The following is a 20,885-nucleotide window of genomic DNA, read 5'->3' as shown; positions in this document are numbered from 1 at the left end:
AAACTGCAGGCTGATAATGGTTTCCCAAATTCTATGAAAAAATAAGATTAAATTAGTTCAGGATTTATATGACTTCATGTCCTTCTCTTTCCTAAACTGTACATTGAGACCACTAATGGTCCAGATCACCAGTGGAATTCTTCTGCTAGAGGAAGACAACTCTGTGTGACCACTCAAAAGCTGGTCTAGGATCACAGAACACTCCAAAACAGTAATGGATATTACTTTTGGAAGAATTGTCTTCATCACCTTATACTGAAATTTTCTTAGTTCCCAATCTTTTCCATATTAATAAATTATAAATCTAGATCCAGTCCAGTATATTTCAAATATCTTATGCACTGGCTTGGTCTCCTATGGTCCTTTTCTCATACTTGGCTATGTAATATCACATTATTAGTAATTCATTGGAAAATTTAACATTAACACTTATTGCTTCAGCAAAAATAATCCAAAATAACTCTCATTATAAATTCTACAGAGCTACTAAATAAAAATATAGTTTTAACAATGAATAGTGAACTCAATTTTCTTTTCAAGTCATTATTGAATGTGCTAATTCATAAATCCATTTGTCCATTAATCAATCCTGATGGATATAGATAGATAGATAGATAGATAAAACACGTCTTCACAAAATACATTCTGTATTTATAACCACCTTTCAGCCAAAAGAAATTTCATCCTGAAATTTGCATTTTAGTGCATTTTGGTGCTGTTTTAAGTATGAAAACCGCATCACAACATTAGAAATTAGAAAAATCACTGCACACATTTTAGTCCAGAAGTTTCAAATCAGGTTAGCTTACATCAGAAATAACACCATTCTGGCATACCCAAGTGGCTGCTGAACGGTAAGGAAATTTTTCTCTATTGCTGACAATCTCCTGATTTTGCTGCCAAAGCTGCTTCTTTGGTAGCATTGTTCCCTGGATATGAATGGGAAGACTTAGAAATGACCCAAGATGATTTTTGGGTGGCAGTAGACCCCACCGTCCCCAGGAAGAGGAATCTTGAAACTGTAGTTCCTATGGATGCGGCCAGAAAGTCACCAGTCACCTATCCATCTTTTCCTCAGCAAATCATTCTGGTAAGCAAACCTGGGTTAAGTACATTTTTTGAAGATTTTGTTTTATTATGCTTTTTATCTTTAAATGTTAACTGGTTGCATGCTGACTTATTTAACCCACTGCTGGATTTTATTTGTTTTTTTATTATCTTTTTCCTTTGATTTATTTGACTACATTGAATGACTCTTGTCTCCATAAGGAAATCACAGGGTATTTATGGGTAATGAAGGTACTTGGACTTGATTTACATTTATATTGGACTTTCACTACAGGAATTTTGCCTTTTATTAACTTGCAAAAAGTTTTGAGATTATTTTTTTTAAGTCTTGGCTCAAAATTTCCAAAAATATCCTCTCTGTTTTTCTATTTATATTTTCACTCTGAATACTCTTACTTTAACATTTGATGTTCCTGTCTCTGAAGACTCCTCTTATCTTCCTCTGCTAATTTCCATGAGAGCAACAACATTATCAGATTACAGACAAGGAAAGCTGGCTGGCATTTGAAAAAAAAAATTGGTAACATTCAAATTCAAATTGAAAATTTATTTTAAAAGTTTGACAATTTAATAATGGTTGCAAGAAATAGTTGCAACTAACTGTAGATGAAGCAGATTCACAAAAGGATTTGATTTGAAAATGGTAGATTTGGCAAAGACTGAAAAGAATGTGGATTTTACAGACTCAGAACTGAGTGGATTGCACATGCCTTCCCAAAGTTCAGGCCTACAAACTTTTACCACAGCAGAAAACTGACTGGGTGGATAAATGATAAATTAGTTTGCCCTAAAAAGATTGAAGTAGATTGGGGAATGAATTTATCATATTTACCTAGAAAACAATTTTATCTGGATTCCTTTGGGGAGATAGATCAACATTGGAGAATGGATTTATTTTTTTAACCAAACAATTGTTAAGAGCTGGTATTAAGAAACAAACATAGATACTTTATCCAGGACAAATTAGTGTTAATTGTTGGGTTGATTTGGGATAAATAAGAAGCAGTGGTAAATTTTCTATGAGTCGAATATATTAATACTTTGTTAACAGAAGTTTTGAAATTTTACTCTTCCCTTTTTTGTTGCTCTATCTGTTAACTATTTTTTCATTAATATGGTAGACAGATGACAGGCTAATAATTTGCAAATAGAAGTTTAAAAATTTGGGGGCCCTGTCTAGCAGGGGTGGGAAACTCATATTGTTGCAATGTACTTATCAGTATTCAACTAGGGAGGACGTGCTTGTGTGTTTTTTAATAATGCATCTTTTTTGTTTAATGTCTTATCTGTTTTGTTTTGTTTGTTTTATTTTTTGTTTTCTCTCTTTTGGAGTTGCGTATTTTAACTTTTCTTGAATATAATAAAAATTACATGGATAAAAAAATAACAGTATTCTAATTCCTTAACCTTACTTTTTAAAAATGTTTACTTCTTTATATTATAGATGTCCATTTTGGCCACAACTCAATATTTCTTGCCATTTCTGAACTATTAATCTGATTTTCCTCAACTTAACTCTCCCAGAACTACAACTTTATTTTGTCAAGCTGACTGGGAATTTGCAGAATAATTCTGAAGACTAAAATCCTAATCTATAAAAATCAGATGGCATGTGTGTGTGTGTTAAGTGTTTGTTAATTATTTAGAATACCTTGCTAGGCCCCAAACACAGGGCAAATCTTATTTCCTGTTTCAGCCTAACCCAAGGCCATCAACAGGCTGTAGTCACACAGTGACAGCTCATATTTGTGTAATTTTTTTTGTATTGCTAACAAAGAATTAAAGGTAGACTGATATAGCTATTTCAAACTTATTTGTTCTCATCAGTCAGCCACACCCTTCTGAGATTTGAACCTGGGCTGATTGCAAATTAGGCAATCAGTCTCCCTTTAATTCTGTTAGCAATCCAAAAAAATAATTTACATATATATATATGGATGTTTGGTCATTCGGGTTTTTCCCCGCGTAGAACTAAAGGTGTAGGAGCAACGTTTCGACGAAATCCCATCCATCATCATCAGGCTAGAGAGAGAGAGAGAGAGAGAGAATCCAGGACCCAGATTGTTGGGGGCAATTAAGCTGACTTTGTAATAATGTCGCTTGGGGTGTGTGTGAAAGCCCTAATAAGCAGGCATATACATAGAATGAAGGCTACTGCTAAGCTTGTAAGCCGCCCTGAGTCTTCGGAGAAGGGCGGGATATAAATGGAATTAAAATAAAATAAAAATAAAATCCAGTGAAATCTTAGAAATTAAAAGATAGTGTTATGCTGACATTATTTCATAAGGGCAAAATGGGAACTAGCTTCTAATGTGCTCAGACTGCCATATGAAACATAGAATCACATATTATGTGATGAATATCCCACCATCCCCATGAGCCTTGGTTGATAATACAGGTATATCTTGTGCATTATATACAGCTGAGTTTATGAATTACCTGTAATCCCCTCATACCAGGACTCTCTTCTATGCCAAACTGTACCTCTATAATTACAAATATTAAGAGATACTAACTGCTGTTTTTGGAATTTCCGTTATGAATGTTTCACCTGCTAGTATGAACATCAGTTCTACTAGAAGCTGCAGGAATTGAAGGCCTGGCTGGTGCAGCTCTCATTCATAGGGAAAGTTCAATGTCACCAGTGGTTTGCTCTCCAAACTTGTTTCAATATAGTTTTGTTACCAAACTAAGTAACATCACTAGCAGGATTTTCTTGTCCTATTCTCCTTAGCTTATAAATGTCCTGGGTGCCAGTGTGGGCAGTTAGTCATGCGATTGGTTGTTTGGAGCTATATTTAAATTCTGAGCAGCTGATTGGCTCTCTTGCCAATTAGTAGTTTGAATGGTCTGGTTTCTTACATATTCATATGCTGGACCTAGATCAATATGCTTGTTAATTGCTCCTTTGGTAGAATATCAGGCCTCAATAAATTCAGGTGCGTGGCGGGTGCTGGCATGCCCAATGATTTATGTTCCTTCCCAATCAAATTGGTGAAGTTTATTATCAATGTGGTTTGATATCAAGGGTTTTTGGTCATGCCATTTAGTTGATGTTCATGAATCTTTGTTTTTAATTGCCTTCCTGTTTGTCCCACATAGAATTGGTTACAATTGTTGTAATTGATTTTGTATACTATGTTGGTGTTGTCTTCCTTCTGTATCTTGTCTTTGACTTTAGATAGCAATTTTCTAAATGTAAATGTGGGTTTGTGAGCTATCATTATTCCTAGGGGTTGAAGTATTCTGGCAGCCATTTTGGATGTTCTTTTGATGTATGGCAGGACTTGTTTTTGTGTTGTGGTTGGCTGTATATTTTGAATTTAAATTCAAATACAGAATTTATATATAGCTCCAAATGAACAACCAATGCACAACCAACTGACCACACTGGCACACAAGATATTTATAAGCTAAGGAGAATAGGACAAGAAAATCCTGCTGCTGATGTTACCTAGTTTGGTAATGAAACGTTCAGAAATTATACTGAAACGTGCTTGGAGAACAAAACCACTGCCAAAATCTAAACTCCAAGCTACACGTTTTTTCTCTTATTTCACTATATATGGTTTTTGAAATAATCAGAGGATGGGAGTAGTGAAAAATGCAGCATATCAGTCTGCTACTCATTAAGGACACAGATTAATTTCAATAAACTAAATTTCCCTAAAGGTATATTTTATTATTTTCCCCAATACCGTCTGGAGTAAGTTCTGTATCTACCAAGGATTAACAACTCTTAATTAGAAAGATTTTTAAAAAGTGCTGATTCAAATGTTTGTCAACATTTATTACTGCATTTGTGGATAGAGAAGAATTCTCTCTCTAAGTAAGTCAAAGTGACAAAACAATATGCTTCCCATTTCATGGTCAACCAAAACTTTGTGGGGCTGTAATCAGTATCTTCTCTTTATTTAATAAAAAAGCATAAACAGTCTAGGAAAACAATATTTTCCAATCTTAGATATAAAAGTGATCTTATACATGGCAGCATCACTTCGTTTTCAATTTGCTCCTAAATTTTCAGTCGCATGTGACCACAAGGATTGTATAGCACAGCAACTACTTGCACTAATGAAAGACTACAGACTAGTGAGTTTACGGCCTGCTAGGAGACTAATTCATCTGGCTCTAGCTCACTGTTGATTCCCTACTTATCACGCCAGACCAAGAAAGGGCTGGATCAGAGCAAACACACAGCAATCACTGCAATTATTTTCAGATTAACCAGTACACAATTCTTCTAAGCTAAATATTCTTCAAGTATGTTCTCAAAATGAAGTTTATCATTCTGAGAGCATTGGCTATAAAACAGTTTACATGTTTAATGACAGAATGGCTAAATGAACAATCTTTGTACACAGAAAAGGCCAGTAGTATCATTAAAGTTGGCCCATGCAATGTGCTTAGATATAATTTATCTGCACTATTTAACCCTCAGTAAGTTCTCACTATTCCTCTTTTATTATATAACCTGTAACAAAATATATTGATTTCATTGCCAGTCCAGTGACATTAGCTGTTATAAAGACCATAAAATTACTGTTTACTTTAATCAGACACTGTCTGATAACAGTCATGGAAGACATATTGCCGGTTCAGAAATAGGGTTCCTGAGTATCACTTAGGAACATACATATAGTAATATAATGTGCTTTTCTTTTTTCTCTCATTTGCACATATAATTTCCTTTGCAACAGTGTTGCAAAAGATTAATAATTTATCTTTCCCAATTTATTCTTGCCATCTCCTGCCCTGATGTAATCTTAAACCAGAGCCTGGCTCACATACTTGTCCCATGGTGATAAATTTTTTTTGTAGAGTAAGAAATACAGTGGGATATAAACGACACAGCCAAGAGAAAGTCTGGAAATTAAGCAACCTCTTAAGTAAAACTTGTTGATGTTTAGCAGGAACGAGAATGAGAAATCTGTAGCTTTCCAGAAGTGGCTGATCAGGAGTAACCATGCTGGCTGGGAATGAATATCAGCATATCTGAAATCTGAAAGGGCATAGGCTCCACATTCTTAATACATAGAATACCTGTTAGAGCAGGGCTTTTCAACTGGTGGTACATGTACCACCAGTGGTATGCGAGCTAACGAGTGGGGGAGGGAACCAGTTAAAATGGAGCCGCACAGACCTGGAGGAGATCAGCTGGAGCTGCAGAGCTTGCCAGAATCCCCAGGATCTGTGGCAACACACTAATTAGAGCTTCTGGTGCGCCCGAAGAGGAGGGTGGAGAGAAGAAAAGGTATAAAAGGGGCAGACCAGCTGAGCGGAGCAGCCTGTTTTTGGAGGAACAGAGAGCAAGGAAGGGTAAGTGAGCAAGTGCCATGTTTTTTGGGGAAGGGCTAGCAAGCGAACAGCTCCTGCCCAGCTCGCTTGTGGAAAACATGCTGCTTGCTAAGTGAAGCCCCAGGATCAGCAGGCTACGACTGATCCGTGCTTCGGCTGTATCAGCTGTAGCCCGCTGATCCTGGAGCTTCACTTAGGAAGCAGCATGTGTTCTGCAAGCAAGCGAGCTGGGCAGCAGCCCAGGATCAGCATGTGCAGCTACAGCTGAGCCGTGCTTCTGCGCCCAAAGCGTGGCTTCTGAGCATGGGCGGGGTGGCTTCTGAGCACCACGCGTGGGCGGCTTCTGAGCGCAGAGCAGCTTCTGAGCGCCCGGTACGGGCGGCTTCTGATCGCCGAGTGGCTTCTGAGGGCGGATGGCTTCTGAGCTACAGCTGGGCTGCCCACACTGACTGGCTGGCGAGGTGAACCGGCGACATCTTGGCCCTGCCTGTGCGTGTGCAGAGGCTGAGGTGCATGTGCTCTCCTCTGCCTCTGCACATGCAGGGCCCTGATGTCACTGGTTCACCTCACTGGCCGGTCCGTGTGGTGAGAATGCGCTGCTGCCTGCCAAAACCAGGCTGGGGTCTGGGTGGTGTAGCGCAGGACAATGGAAGGGAGGGAGGGAGGGAAGGAAGGTACAAAGAGGGAAGGAAGGAAGGAGGGGAAGGACAATGAGAGGGAGGGAGGGAAGGGACAAAGAGGGAGGGAAGGAAAGAAGGAAGGGACAATGGGAGAGAGGGAGGGAAGGAAGGCACCCACCCCAGTCCCATCCCCCACCTCCAGAGACCCATGGATTTCCCCCCACAGGCACCCTGCAACCTGAGTGATGAGCTGGCCACACTCCCCCGGCCACTGATCACATGACCCTGGGACACTGTGAACGTCATAAGTATGAATCAGTTGCCAAGCATCCGAATGTAAATCACATGACCCTGGGGATGCAACAGTCATAAGTGTGAAAAATGGTCACTTTTTTCAGTGCCGTTGTAACTTTGAACAGTCACTAAGTGAATTGTTGTAAGTCGAGGACTACCTGTACTTTTATCATTTTTTTTCCTTTTTTTTTTTGGTCAAGTGTTTGACATCTTGCTGGGTGACTGGTGGTACTCAGATATTGCCTTATCCTAAAAGTGGTACAATGGGTGAAAAGGTTGAAAAGCCCTGTGTTAGAGAGATATCTGCCTCTTTAATCATCTAACGTAGATGCCTCAGTAAATACAGAACTTGAAGAGCGAGCAGGGTCACTCTCTGCTGATTTGTCTGATTAGTGTGCATTAATGCACAAGTCTGAGCCTATATATGTAAGCTTTCATAGGAACCCTGCTGAAACTATTCCATTATGCAAAAAGTGCTGAAATTGAACTGGTTAAACTATAAGATGCAGCATCAGCTCACTGTGTTATGAGGCCTGTAGTACCCTTCCCAATGTTCAGAGCCAAACTAACAACCACCCTTCCTCCATGAGCAAGGCATATGAAGCAGCATAACTTAAGAGGAAAGATGATTAACTGGCAAAGGGGTAGAGAGAGAAGAACCCAGATTTTTAAGAGGTACATTATCAGTAAGGGAGAGGAAAAGCAACAAGATTGAAAAAGAGTGTTTGGGAGGAACCAGAGGAACCATGTTATGAAGCACCTTTTGGAAAACTGAAGTAAAATTGTGAATGTGGTGCAGCATGCATCTGTGATGAAGTTGCAATGGAAATACACTACACAGAGCACCACTGTTCCTGGGAGAGGACACAAGGAGCCATGGCTGCTTTCTAAGAACCTTCTAAAACTCTATTTTGGTGGTTAACTGATTATGGATAAGTAACTTCCCCCCCCCCCCCAGGATGTTTCCAGAATAAAATTCCCAGTGCTCAGTGATGAGGGGAATTGTAGCCTAACAATGTCTTGAAGGCCCAAAGTTTCCCATTCTTACTCAACTTTGTATTTAAATGCCTACTTTGAACAATAATTTAGAAATAAATTTATATTCTCACCTTTTATTAATTCAATCAGGTAACATTATCAATACAAGTAAGCATGCAGTTTACTTCCTGTTTAGATACAATAGCTTGCCCTCCCAGTGTTGGTGGGCATGTGGTTTTCTTCTTGGTAAGTCCTTTGTAGGGTATTGTGTTCTACTTGTTTGTCTAGGTAGGCATCCTCAACCCCTGGGCCACGACTCGCTACTGGACCGTGGCCTATATGGAAGCAGACCGCATGAGTGGCTGGCCAGTGTGCAGCTCAACTTGTGTGAGTGGTGAACTGGCGTACGTGCACAGCTCAACTTTTGCAAATTGAGCTGCGTACATGCATGCACACTCACCTGCTTAGGAAAAAAATATGTACAACCTGACCTCAGTTATGACTGTTGCACCACCACCGTGGTCACATGATCACAATTTGGGCACCTGGCAACTGGCTCATATTTACAACGCTTGCAGCATTTTGCAGATATCCACAGGGATAAAGTATATTGCAACAATAAGAACCAGATGAGGTCAGTACCTAAAACGGGTCAATCCAATTCCTGTTTTCTTACTTTCACTCCTTTTTATATCTGTTCTTAGTGCCCTGTCCTCTCTTTCACTCTCTTCCCCCCTACAGTTTGCCAGAAAAAGGTAAATTACTCTTACATTTTTTTTAGTTGAGCTAAGGACTGTTGTATGACAGTTCACCATGACTCTGCATTGACTACTAAGATAGGAAATCAATCCATGTATTTCCACCGGACTTTTACAGTGTTTTCCTCCAAATTTAATTTTCAAAAGGAAACTATTTATGGTAGTAAATTGAAATGTCTGCTTGCAACTTACTTAAGTAAGCATCCAAAGTACAGATGACATTACTACGTATAGGTTTTCCCAATGAAAATGCCTGCTGTCATCAGAAATCATAAGATGACATTACAAATCTATATTACTTCATACTATCATTTTTGTATGACCTTAAATGCAGTGTTATTAAAGAGATTCATTCAGATACGATAATAAATTAAGCTTGTACTGCTGGTGTAGAACAACTGTCCAGTTTAGTCTTTTCTTTATTTTTCCCCTTTTGCTCCCAACCGCCAAATGACTGTGTGCAACCATCTATTTTAAAAAATCTCTCTCTCTCCCCCACTGACTTTGCTTGTCAGAAGGTCACAAAAGTTGATCACATGATCCCAGCACACTGCAACTGTCATAAATATGAAGCAATTGCCAAGCATTGAATTTTGATCCCATGAGCATGGGGATGCTGTAATGGTCTTCAGTGTGAAAAATGATCATAAGTCACTTTTTTCACTGCCACTAACTTTGAATGGTCAGTAAATGAACTGTTGTTTAAGTCGAGGACTACCGGAACTTGCAGCTATGCCGCTTCTCATATAGCAGCATCTATAAGATTATGAATGAAACATGAAGCTTATGTATCTATGTATCTGTGAGCAGCGATTTCTTTCTCTGACTCATGGAAACAGTGCTCAAAAACAACAACAAAAAAGATTTTATTTCTTCTGGGTTTTTTTTGTCCTGTCTGAAATGCTTTACAGATCATTTAAATAAGAGCATTCAAGTCTTCTCAAAGCCCAGTGGTATCTAGATGTTTGACTACAACCTTCATTATGTGTAGATAACACAATCTTGGATGGAGGTGATCTGAATTATATTCCAGTATGCCTAGGGTGGTGCAGGTGGGTGTATTCAACATTGATTTTTTGTTCCATACTCCCCCTCCTCTTTTTTAAAAAAGTACTATAATTAATTGTAATTTTTTTATGTTGTACTCTGATCAGAAGAGTCTATTTTCTGATCAATCTAAGTGCAAAGCATGGAAAATGTACACAGGCTCCTGTCATTTGTATTGCTAATTTGCTGTTGATGCTCTTTCCACATAACACTAAAACAAATGTGTGCAATTCAGACTTATTCATCACAAATATTTTATTACTTAGGCTATGAATGCTTTACATTAGAAGGAGAAAAGATGGTTCCGAGTCTGCATAGCACCTATGGAAAACTCAGTCTTTTCCTGGGATCTGATTGTAGCTGCAAAGAGTAGCCTCAAAAGCCCAGGGAAAAGTCCAGTTGCTTTACTGAGTTACATGTGCAACTTGGAAGCTTCTTTTTCCGTTCAACTCGAAAGCATTGCACAGACCCATTTGTTAGCCAGTTACATGCAAAAAATGCTAATCACCCATCTCTACCCAAATGACACAATGATCTAGAAATTACAACCAATTATATAGAGGAACCAATAAGTTCATTTTGCCAATTTTAGATTTGCAAAGGCAATAATTTTCTCTTCAAATGTATTTATGTTGAAAGATGCTGGTTCATCTCTAGACTATATCACATGTTCGTCCCACTGAAATGACAAACATACTGATTTCAGAATGACCAAAATATGACTGTGACTTGGATCAAATATGATGTCCTTTCTTGAATGTGCACAATGGGCCACAAAGAACAAATCTATCAGAAAAATATTAATACACTAAAATTATGTTGCTTCCTAGAATGAATAACATCACATAAACATGTTAGATTAAGACTAAAGAAATTCAGGTTTAACTTCCCACTCAGCCATGAAGCTCATTAAGTGGTCTTGGGGCAGTTAATAGTTCTTATCCTAACCAACCTTATAGAGCTATTGTGATAACCTTGGAGGAAACACACAATATAAATGATGATGATGATGATGAATTACAGATTGGATGCAAATTTAGGCAGTTGCAGCTAGGCAATGAAAGTGAACTTCCTTGTCCTTCCCTTCCAATAGCCAGTCCAGTGTGATGCACCATCAAAAGTTATGCTTGGGTCAATTCTGGAGAATCTCATACATCACTCTACTCCTTTCCTGATTCATCACTGTTCCCCAAACCCTATGTACCATTTTCAGGGATGAAAGGGGGGGCATGGGAAGGAGAAGGCAAGTAAGTCCTTTCTACCAGCCTTTTCGCCATACATCTAAGTTTGGTAATAATTATCACCACCGGTAAGTGGTTTAAATGAATGTGCGCTAAGTGATGTTAAGTAACTTAATTCACATATTGTGTACCCCATATTTAGTGTCCTTTTGCCTTATTATCTTGATTTTAGTAAACCATGGGCTATCACTCAGAATTATGTGCTAAGATTGAAACAAATTTTTGGCTTAGCATAAAATGTAAACTCAGTGACTGTGACTTGATATACTTTGTAACAGTTTCAAGTTACTGTGGGTTAGCATAAGCCAGCATGTTCCCAAACTTTTCTATACCTCACACCCCTAGAACGCTTCTGATATATTCTTGCACCCCATACAAAAGTTTTAAATAATGGCAACGAATTATGCATATACACTATAATTTCGAAAACCCAAGTTTTTGCACCTCCTGGAATATTTTCTTGCACCCCCCGAGGGTGCAAGCACCCCCGATTGGGAACCCCTGGCATAAGCGAACCAATCAGTGTGAATTGTAAAGCATAGTACAGGTAGTTCTCAACTTACGACCATCACTGAGCTAAAATTTAAGTTGCTAAGTGAGTTTTAAGTCATTTTATGACTTTTTTTGCCACATTTGTTAAGTGAATCACTGCAGTTGTTAAATTAGTAACATGTTAAGTGAATCTGGTTTCCCCACTGATTTTGCTTGTCAGAAGGCTGTAAAAGCTGATCACATGACCCCGGGACACTGCAACGTGAGTCAGTTGTCAAGCATCCGAACGTAAATCACATGACCATGGGGATGCTCAACACTCGTAAGTGTGAAAATTGGTGATAAGTCACTTTTTTCAGTGCCATTGTGATTTCGAACGGTCACTAAGCAAACTGAGGTAAGTCAAAGACTACCTGTATACGGTGATTTGTGTGAACTCAGGAAGCTATGATTTATTCAGTTAACAAGGGTAAAAGAAACAATGGTAGAAGGTAGTGCTTGTATTTAAACAATGCAAGGTTCTTTTTGTTTTCTTAAGTCTTAGTTGGACTTTTTACCATATATGAAGGAGTTTGTTGTTGTTTTTTAAAAAAAATGACTAATCAGTAATAATTGGATTTTAAAAATGAATCATTCCTTTCAAAATAAAATTAAAAATGGAATTTATTATAATAGGGCAATAAACTGTAACACGAGCAACAAAATTAATATAATTGAATGTTATATTATACAAAGAAAAAATACTAAACACATTTCTGTTGTCTACCAGAGTAAGCAAAACTTTTTGTGCACGAAGGAGTCCATGCCAGAAACAGCTGTTTTTGGGTGGTTTGATCAAGAATTGAAAGTGCACGTTTCCATGCACAGACCATATTGGAACTGCGTGAGGAGCAAGGAAAATGCCCATGACGTGGGTGGCTTTGGAAGGAAGAAATGAGGGAAGGAACAGCCCTGGGAAGACTGGGATTGCGGGCAGAGGGATGTATCGGACTGGGATGGGAAATGAGACAAAAGAAAGAAAGATGCTGGGAAGATCGGGAAAAGGTGACTGAGGGAAAGAAGGTGCTGGGAAGATTGGAGGCAGATACGGCAGCAGAACAGTCCAGGGAAAGCAATTTATTATTTATTTATTATTTAAATTTACATACCGCCCTATTCCCGTAGGACTCAGGGCGGTTTACAGGGAAAATTAAAATACATAACATACAAATTAAAATCAATTAAAACTATGATTAAATTACAGTCCCTGAAGTTAAACTAAAACCCAATTAAATTAAATTAGTTAAAACCCCTCAGTCTAGGCCAAACAGCTTGAAGAACCAGGTTTTCAAGTCCCGGCGAAATGAGCGAAGGTCGGGGGCAGTCCTGAGTTCCGTGGGAAGTTGGTTCCATAGGGCCGGCGCGCCCAGAGAACGCCCTTACCCTGGGAATAACCCGCTGGCATTCCTTAACCGGCGGTACCCTGAGAAGGCCCTCCCTGTGGGAGCGCACAGGACGATGGGAAGTTGATGCCGGCAGCAGGTGTTCCCTTAGATAAGAGTAGTGAAGGAGGGGGAGGAAGGGAAAGAAGACAATGGAAAGATACCATAATAGGCTATACCATCCTGGGAGCGCTGAGGAGAAGGGGAGACATTTACCAGCCTTGCCCTATTTGCCTGCCTAACTCGGAACAACCAAAGCTTTCAGCACTTGGGGAACCAGGGCGGCCTGTCAAACAATTTGCCAGAACCCCTGGAATCCACTAGTTTGTTCCAGCTCAAGTCCCAAGTATTTATTCAAGTTCAGTCTCTACAGACTAAAAAATGAGGAGTAGGTAGTCAAGTTAACTTGTTTATGCAACAGGGGGAAAAAACCCCTCTGGGACAGAGAGGAATAAAATAACTTCCGTGGTTAGGCTAGTAAATTAGGTTAGGTTAGTAAATTATTTTCAATAAATAAATAAATGATTTATCATCATGTCTTGTTCTCCCTTCAGAGATGGGTAACTGGACACAACCCACTAAGGCCTACTGGAAACAGCGTCACAAAATATTGAATGGGGTAGGAAAAAATGGGAGGGAAAAGGAATGGAGAAACCCTGAAAAGAACATTGTCGATGTAAAGGGGAAAACTAAATAGGAATAAAATGGTGTCAAAATTCTATTTGGTATATAGATTGTAATCTATTCAACCAAATGACAATAATATTAGGATAATCTATTATCTTCGATATTCTTGTGTACTTCCACTTTATACCTTCTAATTGCCAGTTTCATAGAGTATTCCATTCTCAGATTATGAATGTAACTGCTAGTCAAATGAAAAACATTCACATTGTTTTCCATGGAAAAATATTATGTGGCTGATTTCCACTACACTCTGCCTCTAAAAATTTCTAGGCAATTGTTGTAGCTTAATTATGTGCACATTCACTTGGAAATAAATCCAACACTGAACAATGGATAGTCTGAATAAATGAACATGGGATTGCAGCTTTAATCCTAAACAGTACTGCTTACATCCTTGCATTTATAGAAAAAGAAAGATTGCTACAACTGCTATCCAAGATTAAAATCTGTTCTGTGTTTCCAAGAGGGCATAACTCCTCAAGGATATTATAATAAATGTAAATAATCTAAATCCAGAAGTTTTAGATTGTTTTAGGTTATACAAAAGTGTGATTTAATTGCAATCTGTTGTATTTATGTTATTATAGTAACATGAAATTTATGTATTCTACTTCATAAATATTTCTTGATAGGAAAACTGTTGTTACCTGCATATATTTTAAAATAAATTAATCTTTGTTGTTTTGAATCATGTTTTAAATAAAACTAAAACATGATCGGGCAACAACAGAAACTTCTTATTCAGCACAAGCATATTGTAAATGATTTAAAGATGAGGAGACTGTTATGTACTTAGACATAATAATGTTAACTCTTACTATGATTGTGTTGGCTTGGGCTGATGTAAAAATCCATTCTCTATAGTTTGTAAAACAGGTTTTTCTTTTAACATTCAGGTCACAATAAATAGCAACAAGGGAATCTATGACTTAAAGCTACAAGTGACCAAGCATTAATATGGGACTTACGAAACAATTCATTTGTGTCTTGGGTACCAAACTCCCATCAGCCATATAGTATAATGATCAGAGGTGCTGGTAGTTATGGATGTTATTATTGCTGCTATTTTAATAACTTACTTCTTGAATCTTGGGACTCTAGCTTACACAAAGTCAGTGTCTCTCTGTCTCTCTCTCTTTCTGTGTCTCTGTGTGTATGTGTATTTGTCTTCAAGTCAGTATTAATTCCTGGTGACTGCTTGGACTTCCTTCTTCCTACAGCTGAGAAAAAATGACTGGCCCAAAGTTACCCACCTGGTTTCATGCCTAAAGCAGGACTAGAACTCACAGTCTCCTGGTTTCTAGATTGATGCCTTATACCAAACAGGTTTTCTTATATAAGGCCTACATTATTTTCTTTATAATCTGGGTCTGTTGCAGTTTTGTTACTGAGAGCTGTGTAGAGTTTGTTGATTAAGGACTTGGCAGCTTATCTCTATTCCATGCCTCACCTTCAACTTGAACATCTGCCTCAACAGATGACAGTAGCACAAAGCAATAGGTCAGATATTCCATGTTAATCACCATCACATAGCTGTCTTTTTCAAAACGTTGGGCCTTATGGAGTGATATTAAAGTAAGTCCATGTGTATAATGTTTTCTGAAGTGGCTCAAGTGTTTTTCAATTTAGTATATTGATGAAGAGATAAAAGAAAAAAATTCCTCAGGACTGAGGGGAAGGCATTCAACAAAGAATGCCTTCACATAAATTTTCTCATAAACATCACTGAGAACAAGGAGCATAAAACAATAAAACTGTCCAAAGGGAAAATAGGTACTGTAGTATTTACAAGTAGCAGAGAGAATGTAGGGGAAATTATTACTTGAGTATAGCAAGTACTTCAAATGCAGGAGAACCTAAGGATTTTGTGTTGGAGCAGCTACTGAAATCCTGAAGCAAATCAATGTCCACAGGTCTATAGGCTAGATGGATCAGTGATCAGACTCAGTTTCAGAGAACAACCTATGTAAACAAATAGATGCAGAATGTCGTCTTTGTGTGATTGAACCAAAAGCAGTGGAGAAGAGATAATGATCCACCCCACTGGTTTTGATCTTAATAAAGATTTAATTTTAATGATCATTTTAATTGAACCCTAACTATCAGAGCCCAAACATAGGATTCTGCCCATTGGATGAAGAGCTGAATTAGAAGTGAATGCCATGAAGTATAGCAACAAAGAAATAGAAGAGTCTGAAACTTGATGAGCTACTCAGTGAAGTTAAGTTGAAGTTATGTTGTAATGGAGATGGTAAGGTCTGGAAAGAAGCTGTTTAGCCAGAGTTCACTCCATTTGTAACTGCCATCAATACATCTGCTTAGTAGCACAAACTGCCATTAATAGAAAACACAATCCAGCCTTTATTATATGGTACATACACTTCCACGCACGCTCTCTTGAGCATCTGAGAAATTTTCCATTGTGTCTTCAAACTCTCAGAGTCTCATATTATGAAACAAATCAAGGAAGCACTTTATCCCACTAAAGAGACAAAACTCGCTAAGTTACTTTTATATAAGGGGAAGTCTGTGTTTCATAGTATATTTCCTTGTGATATCAGCCTTTCCAAATGTGCATATCTAGGGCAAACATTATATATCAACTTGATCAGATTATTACATAAAATGAGCTAGATATATTGAAAAGAGGTAAGAACAGCTCAGAAAGATTCTCATAGAAAACTTCAATAATAATAGGATCCTGAGACAATTAAGAAAACTTGGGAAAATCAAGAGCAAGTTCACGTTAACATGTTATTCTTTTTGAATTAAAATTATCCTATCTAGCTGATTTGGCTTATAACTAGCTATGCACTGGTTTTGAGCTTTTCACTGGATTTATGCAATAGATATATAACTTGTTCACATACATTCTAAAATATTTTTGTTAGACTGATACCCTGTTTTTTGTTCAGGAACTTATGGTAGTATATGTAGGTTTTCCGCCTTATTTCCCCCCCCCTGCAACCACATAGGGTGTGTTTTAAACCAATCGAGGATGGTTTTGAACAAAGTCTCCCCCATTTCCAGTCCAACAGCACATTGCTTGTCATACACTTATACATTTACATCTGCTTATGCATACATGGTAGCACATCTGATGAGACAGCATTTCTTAATTATCTCTAGCTACCTCATGACATAAGTACAACTCCTGTTGAATATGTCCATAGTAACATTATTAGATTCCAAAGCTGATAACGAATACCACAGGAGTATATGAAATCAGTGCAGTGATAAAATATAGAAATCTATACTGCTTTTCTCTTTTGTTGTAACCACCTCTTAATACAGGAAAGTTTTACTAGATAAGTGTTCAATACAAAGCATATAAGCTAATAAAAAGAGAGTCCCTGACGAGGCAGATTGTCTGCCCTCTTCCCACAGCAACAACCAGTTTTCCATGCATATTGGGGAAAAGGAGCCTTTCAGGTAAAGGGAAATGCCATTTGTAAATAAATGTGATTCCTAAAATTTTATGGTACTTTAGGAGTAATGATTTTAGTGGCAATTAAGCATTTGTAACTGTCTTCCAATTCTGTCCAGTTAGATCTATAAGGTCCAGCTGGATCTATAAGCATTCCCAAAAAGAAAATGTTATTTGAATTAAATGTATAGGATTCTTTCATATAAACTGCAAATTATGTTCTTTTTCAGGTTCAAAGCTAATGTTAAATAATGTTCACCAAGCTAGCTATATATATTCAAGTCTATTTTTCTTCAGTACCCTAAATAGAACATCAAGCCTGGGTAGCTCAATCTCTAGTAGTAGAATGGCAATGAATGGAAATGAGAAACCACAGCCCTTTAAATGATACCATCAAGAGACATCTGCTATCTAGTTAAATTGTAAGGATCACTCAGCTCCCCATTAAATGCCCTTTCCACTTGTACCCCTGGAAACAGGCCATTCTTCTGAGTTACTCTGATAATTAAGGGAACACTTAATTTTTCACTTTGGGGAAAAAGCACCCTTAATCACAAAATGAAGTGCTTTTTAAAGTCATTTTTTTAAAAAAATAAGAAAGAACTAATCACACAACTGACTGAACAGAAATGCTAAGAAGCTTATTATTAAGCCGCCCTGAGTCTTCGGAGAAGGGCGGGATATAAATGGAATTAAAATAAAAAATAAAATAAAAATAAAATAAATCAATCTTGGGTCCTCTGGCTATGCATGTATATGTGGGATAATACATACATAGCCAGAGGACCCATGATATACACACACACTAAGGGTTTTCGTTAGTTACAAGGACCTGTTGTCCAGGCGTACTGGTAGCATTTTGTTTTGTTTCATTTCCACAGAACCCAAATTGCATTAGCCTTCCAATATCAATAAAACCAAGAGACTTATTTCTCATTTGAGAAGCATGAATAGCAGTTCCTATAAATGACCCTCCCTGTTTTTCCCAGGGAGGAAGGCAGGGAATCCCTTATTTGCATCCTCACACAATACACAGGAGAACTACAATAATTGCATTGCATCCACTTCCCTCACCTAATTTGAACATTAATTTCATGGGAGAAAATTCCTAAGTGGCTCTAAAAGTTTCCTTTCCTTCTCCTTAGCCCAAATACCTGCTGAAACCAGACCGGGAACAGGACCAGGACCTGTTGAGACATGCCAGGGATAATTAAGAGGGCTCCTCCATAGCCAGCCGGTTTGGCCTTCGCTCACTCATTCACAGATCCTACTCAGACAGGCTGGCTGACAGCCTGACTGTACCAAGCACATTTATTGATATTAATACCTGGGAGAGGAGGAGTAATTGGGGTGGGGTGGCAAAGGCAGGGGGACGGAAGGGGGCTTAAGGGGCCGGCACAGGATTTTGAGCCGAGGAGGGCGGAGCAGCAGAAATGGAGGGGGTTAAGAGGCGATCCACTTGCAAAGCCATACGCTTCTCCAGCCCCCCCCCTCCCTTGATCCAGTCTCACCGTGTGGGCTGCGCTGCTGGGCTTCAGAGGCGGCAAAGCGATCGGGGACGGCGGTCCGGTCCCAGCGCCCGTCCGGGAAGTCCCTCCAGCCCCGATCCCCGGGGAAGACTGGAACGGGTGGCTACTTTCTCCTCCTCCTCCTCCTCCCCTGCTCCCTGCGGAGGGAGGCAAAAAGAAACCCGCTGAAAATAACGGGAGACCAAGCAGGGTCCGAATCGAAGACAAGGGGCAGAGGAAATGGAAAGGGGGCGCCGAAGGTGTCCCTTCCTCAGCGCCCCTCTTGTTTCTCCGGCTGCCATCGCAACATTGCCTGAGGGATCAGCGGGAGTTGATCCCAAACGAGGGATCGGAGCGGAGCGGGGCGGGGGGGGGGGTGTCATCAAGTGTGTCGACGAAGGCGGAAGACGTCGCTCATTAACCCAGCTAAACCTTCCATACTTGCTTAACACCTCCCTCGCCCCCCCCCCCGCCCAGCATTTAGGAGCCGGAGGGGAATCCAGTCTGGCTTTTGCAGTCCTCATCGGATCTAGCCTGCCCGCTGCCTCTGGCGAAGGAGCGCAGGGACTCGGCTCCGCTCCCCCAGCCACGACTCCCCTCCTGGTAGAACAATTCTAAAACAAAACCAGTGCAAGAAGCGCTTCTCTCGGGCACGTTTACTTAAACTTGCCTGTTCTCACACCGAAAATCTTGCCATTCACTAGAAGCTGAGCCCCTCCGGGAGAATTTAAAACGGGGTTTAAAAGCGAGGCCGCTCGAGGCTGCACTCTTTGGCAATAGGGGCTTCAGCCGGGGGGGGGGCGATTTATCTTTCACCCAGACGCGCTTTCTCTCGCGCGCGCGCGCGCCCCTTCGGACTCTGCCGCTCCCGGCCTTGGGAATGGGAGGAGGGGACCCGGGGATCCCGGGGAGAAAGGCGGCAAGGACTGCTGCGGCTAGCTCTTTCCCTACTTACCGGCCGGGCAAGCAGCGGCCGAGGCGGCCCCACCGGCACTAGCACCAGCGACAGTGGCAGACGGTTTCCTGGTGGTTAACATGGCCGCTGACGGGGAGGGAAAGGGGAATACATTTCAAGGCTGCCGTGACTTCTCCGGATCGGGGCCGCCTCCGTGATTCGGCCTCCGCGATCGGCGGTCCCCACCGTCTTCCAGAAGGCAGCCGTCGTCCAGAAAAAAACAGCTACACCGGGCAGCCGCACGTCCCTCCGCGGCATCCGTCGCCGCCGAGCCCGGGCCCGCCGGGCAGCAGCTCTCCTCGATCCCAGCCCTCGCCGCCACCGCCTCTTCCTCGTCTTCCTTCTTCAGCGGTTCCAAAGACGGCGGCGGCGGGAGCAGCAGGAGCAGCGCCGCCGCCGCCCCCCGCCCGAAACACATCACCTCGCCAGTTTCCAGGATCCCCGGTTGCTCACATTAAACAACGGTGCTGGAGGAAAACACCCCCCCCAAACACACACACACACACATGCACACACACACCCCGATACCTCTTCCTCCCCTCCCCTCGGAGAGACGGATACAGAGACTGTCGGCCTCCTCCCTCCCCCTCCACGCTCTCCTTTTGCCCTCTCCTCCCACGCAGTCGCGCAAGCCCCTTTCAGACGCCTCTGCGCGCCCACGACACTTTCGCTTTCAAAAAAAACGGGCTTGAGGCTCCGCCAAAGCCAGTCTCCACCCCACAGCGCAGTCGCCCGGCAGCCTGTCTGGGCCCTCCCACCGAGGACTGCAGCTGCTCTCCGCCTGGATGAGGAGCAGAAGTGACCATCCCCTCCTCAACCTCTGAAAAGCCGTTGGGAGCAAGGAAGAGAGAAGGAGCCCTAAGCACTGCAACGGCGACGTTTGGTGGTCCTTCCATCACCAGCCCTCCCGGACGGAGGAGTTCAGATGGCCAGATCCCTTCTCATGTTTAATGCACAAGCAGAGGCTATCCTCACCTAAGAACCAATATGTCGGGAATCTCAAGTCTTTTCTGTCTCTAGTCTTGTTTTATGGGCTTAAGTGCAAATAGATCCTTGTCACCTGCCATGTACTCTATTGGTGGGACATAACA

General features: G+C 40.6%; 1 protein-coding gene across 2 annotated transcripts in view; it reads right to left on the bottom strand.

Annotated features, from left to right (window-relative positions):
* The window catches only part of DYRK2 (dual specificity tyrosine phosphorylation regulated kinase 2), a 29,452-nt gene extending 9,083 nt beyond the window's left edge, over window positions 1-20,369 (bottom strand). Inside the window, exons 1-2 of one of the 2 annotated variants that reach the window (XM_081330386.1) lie at window positions 19,791-20,369; window positions 18,843-18,990 (exon numbers count right to left, since the gene is read on the bottom strand). In XM_081330386.1, coding sequence (XP_081186512.1) covers window positions 18,843-18,990; window positions 19,791-19,876 — 234 coding nt within the window. In that variant the 5' untranslated portion in view covers window positions 19,877-20,369. Of the gene's footprint in view, window positions 1-18,842; window positions 18,998-19,790 lie in introns of both variants that reach the window. The other variant, XM_081330385.1, reaches the window with a different exon arrangement.
* Window positions 20,370-20,885: the final 516 nt, after the last annotated feature.

The sequence above is a fragment of the Vipera berus genome (genome assembly GCF_964194415.1).
Source record: "Vipera berus genome assembly, chromosome: 6".
Lineage (NCBI taxonomy): Eukaryota > Metazoa > Chordata > Lepidosauria > Squamata > Viperidae > Vipera > Vipera berus.
Note: the sequence above shows the minus strand (reverse complement) of the source record. Positions and strands in the feature narration are given on the sequence as shown.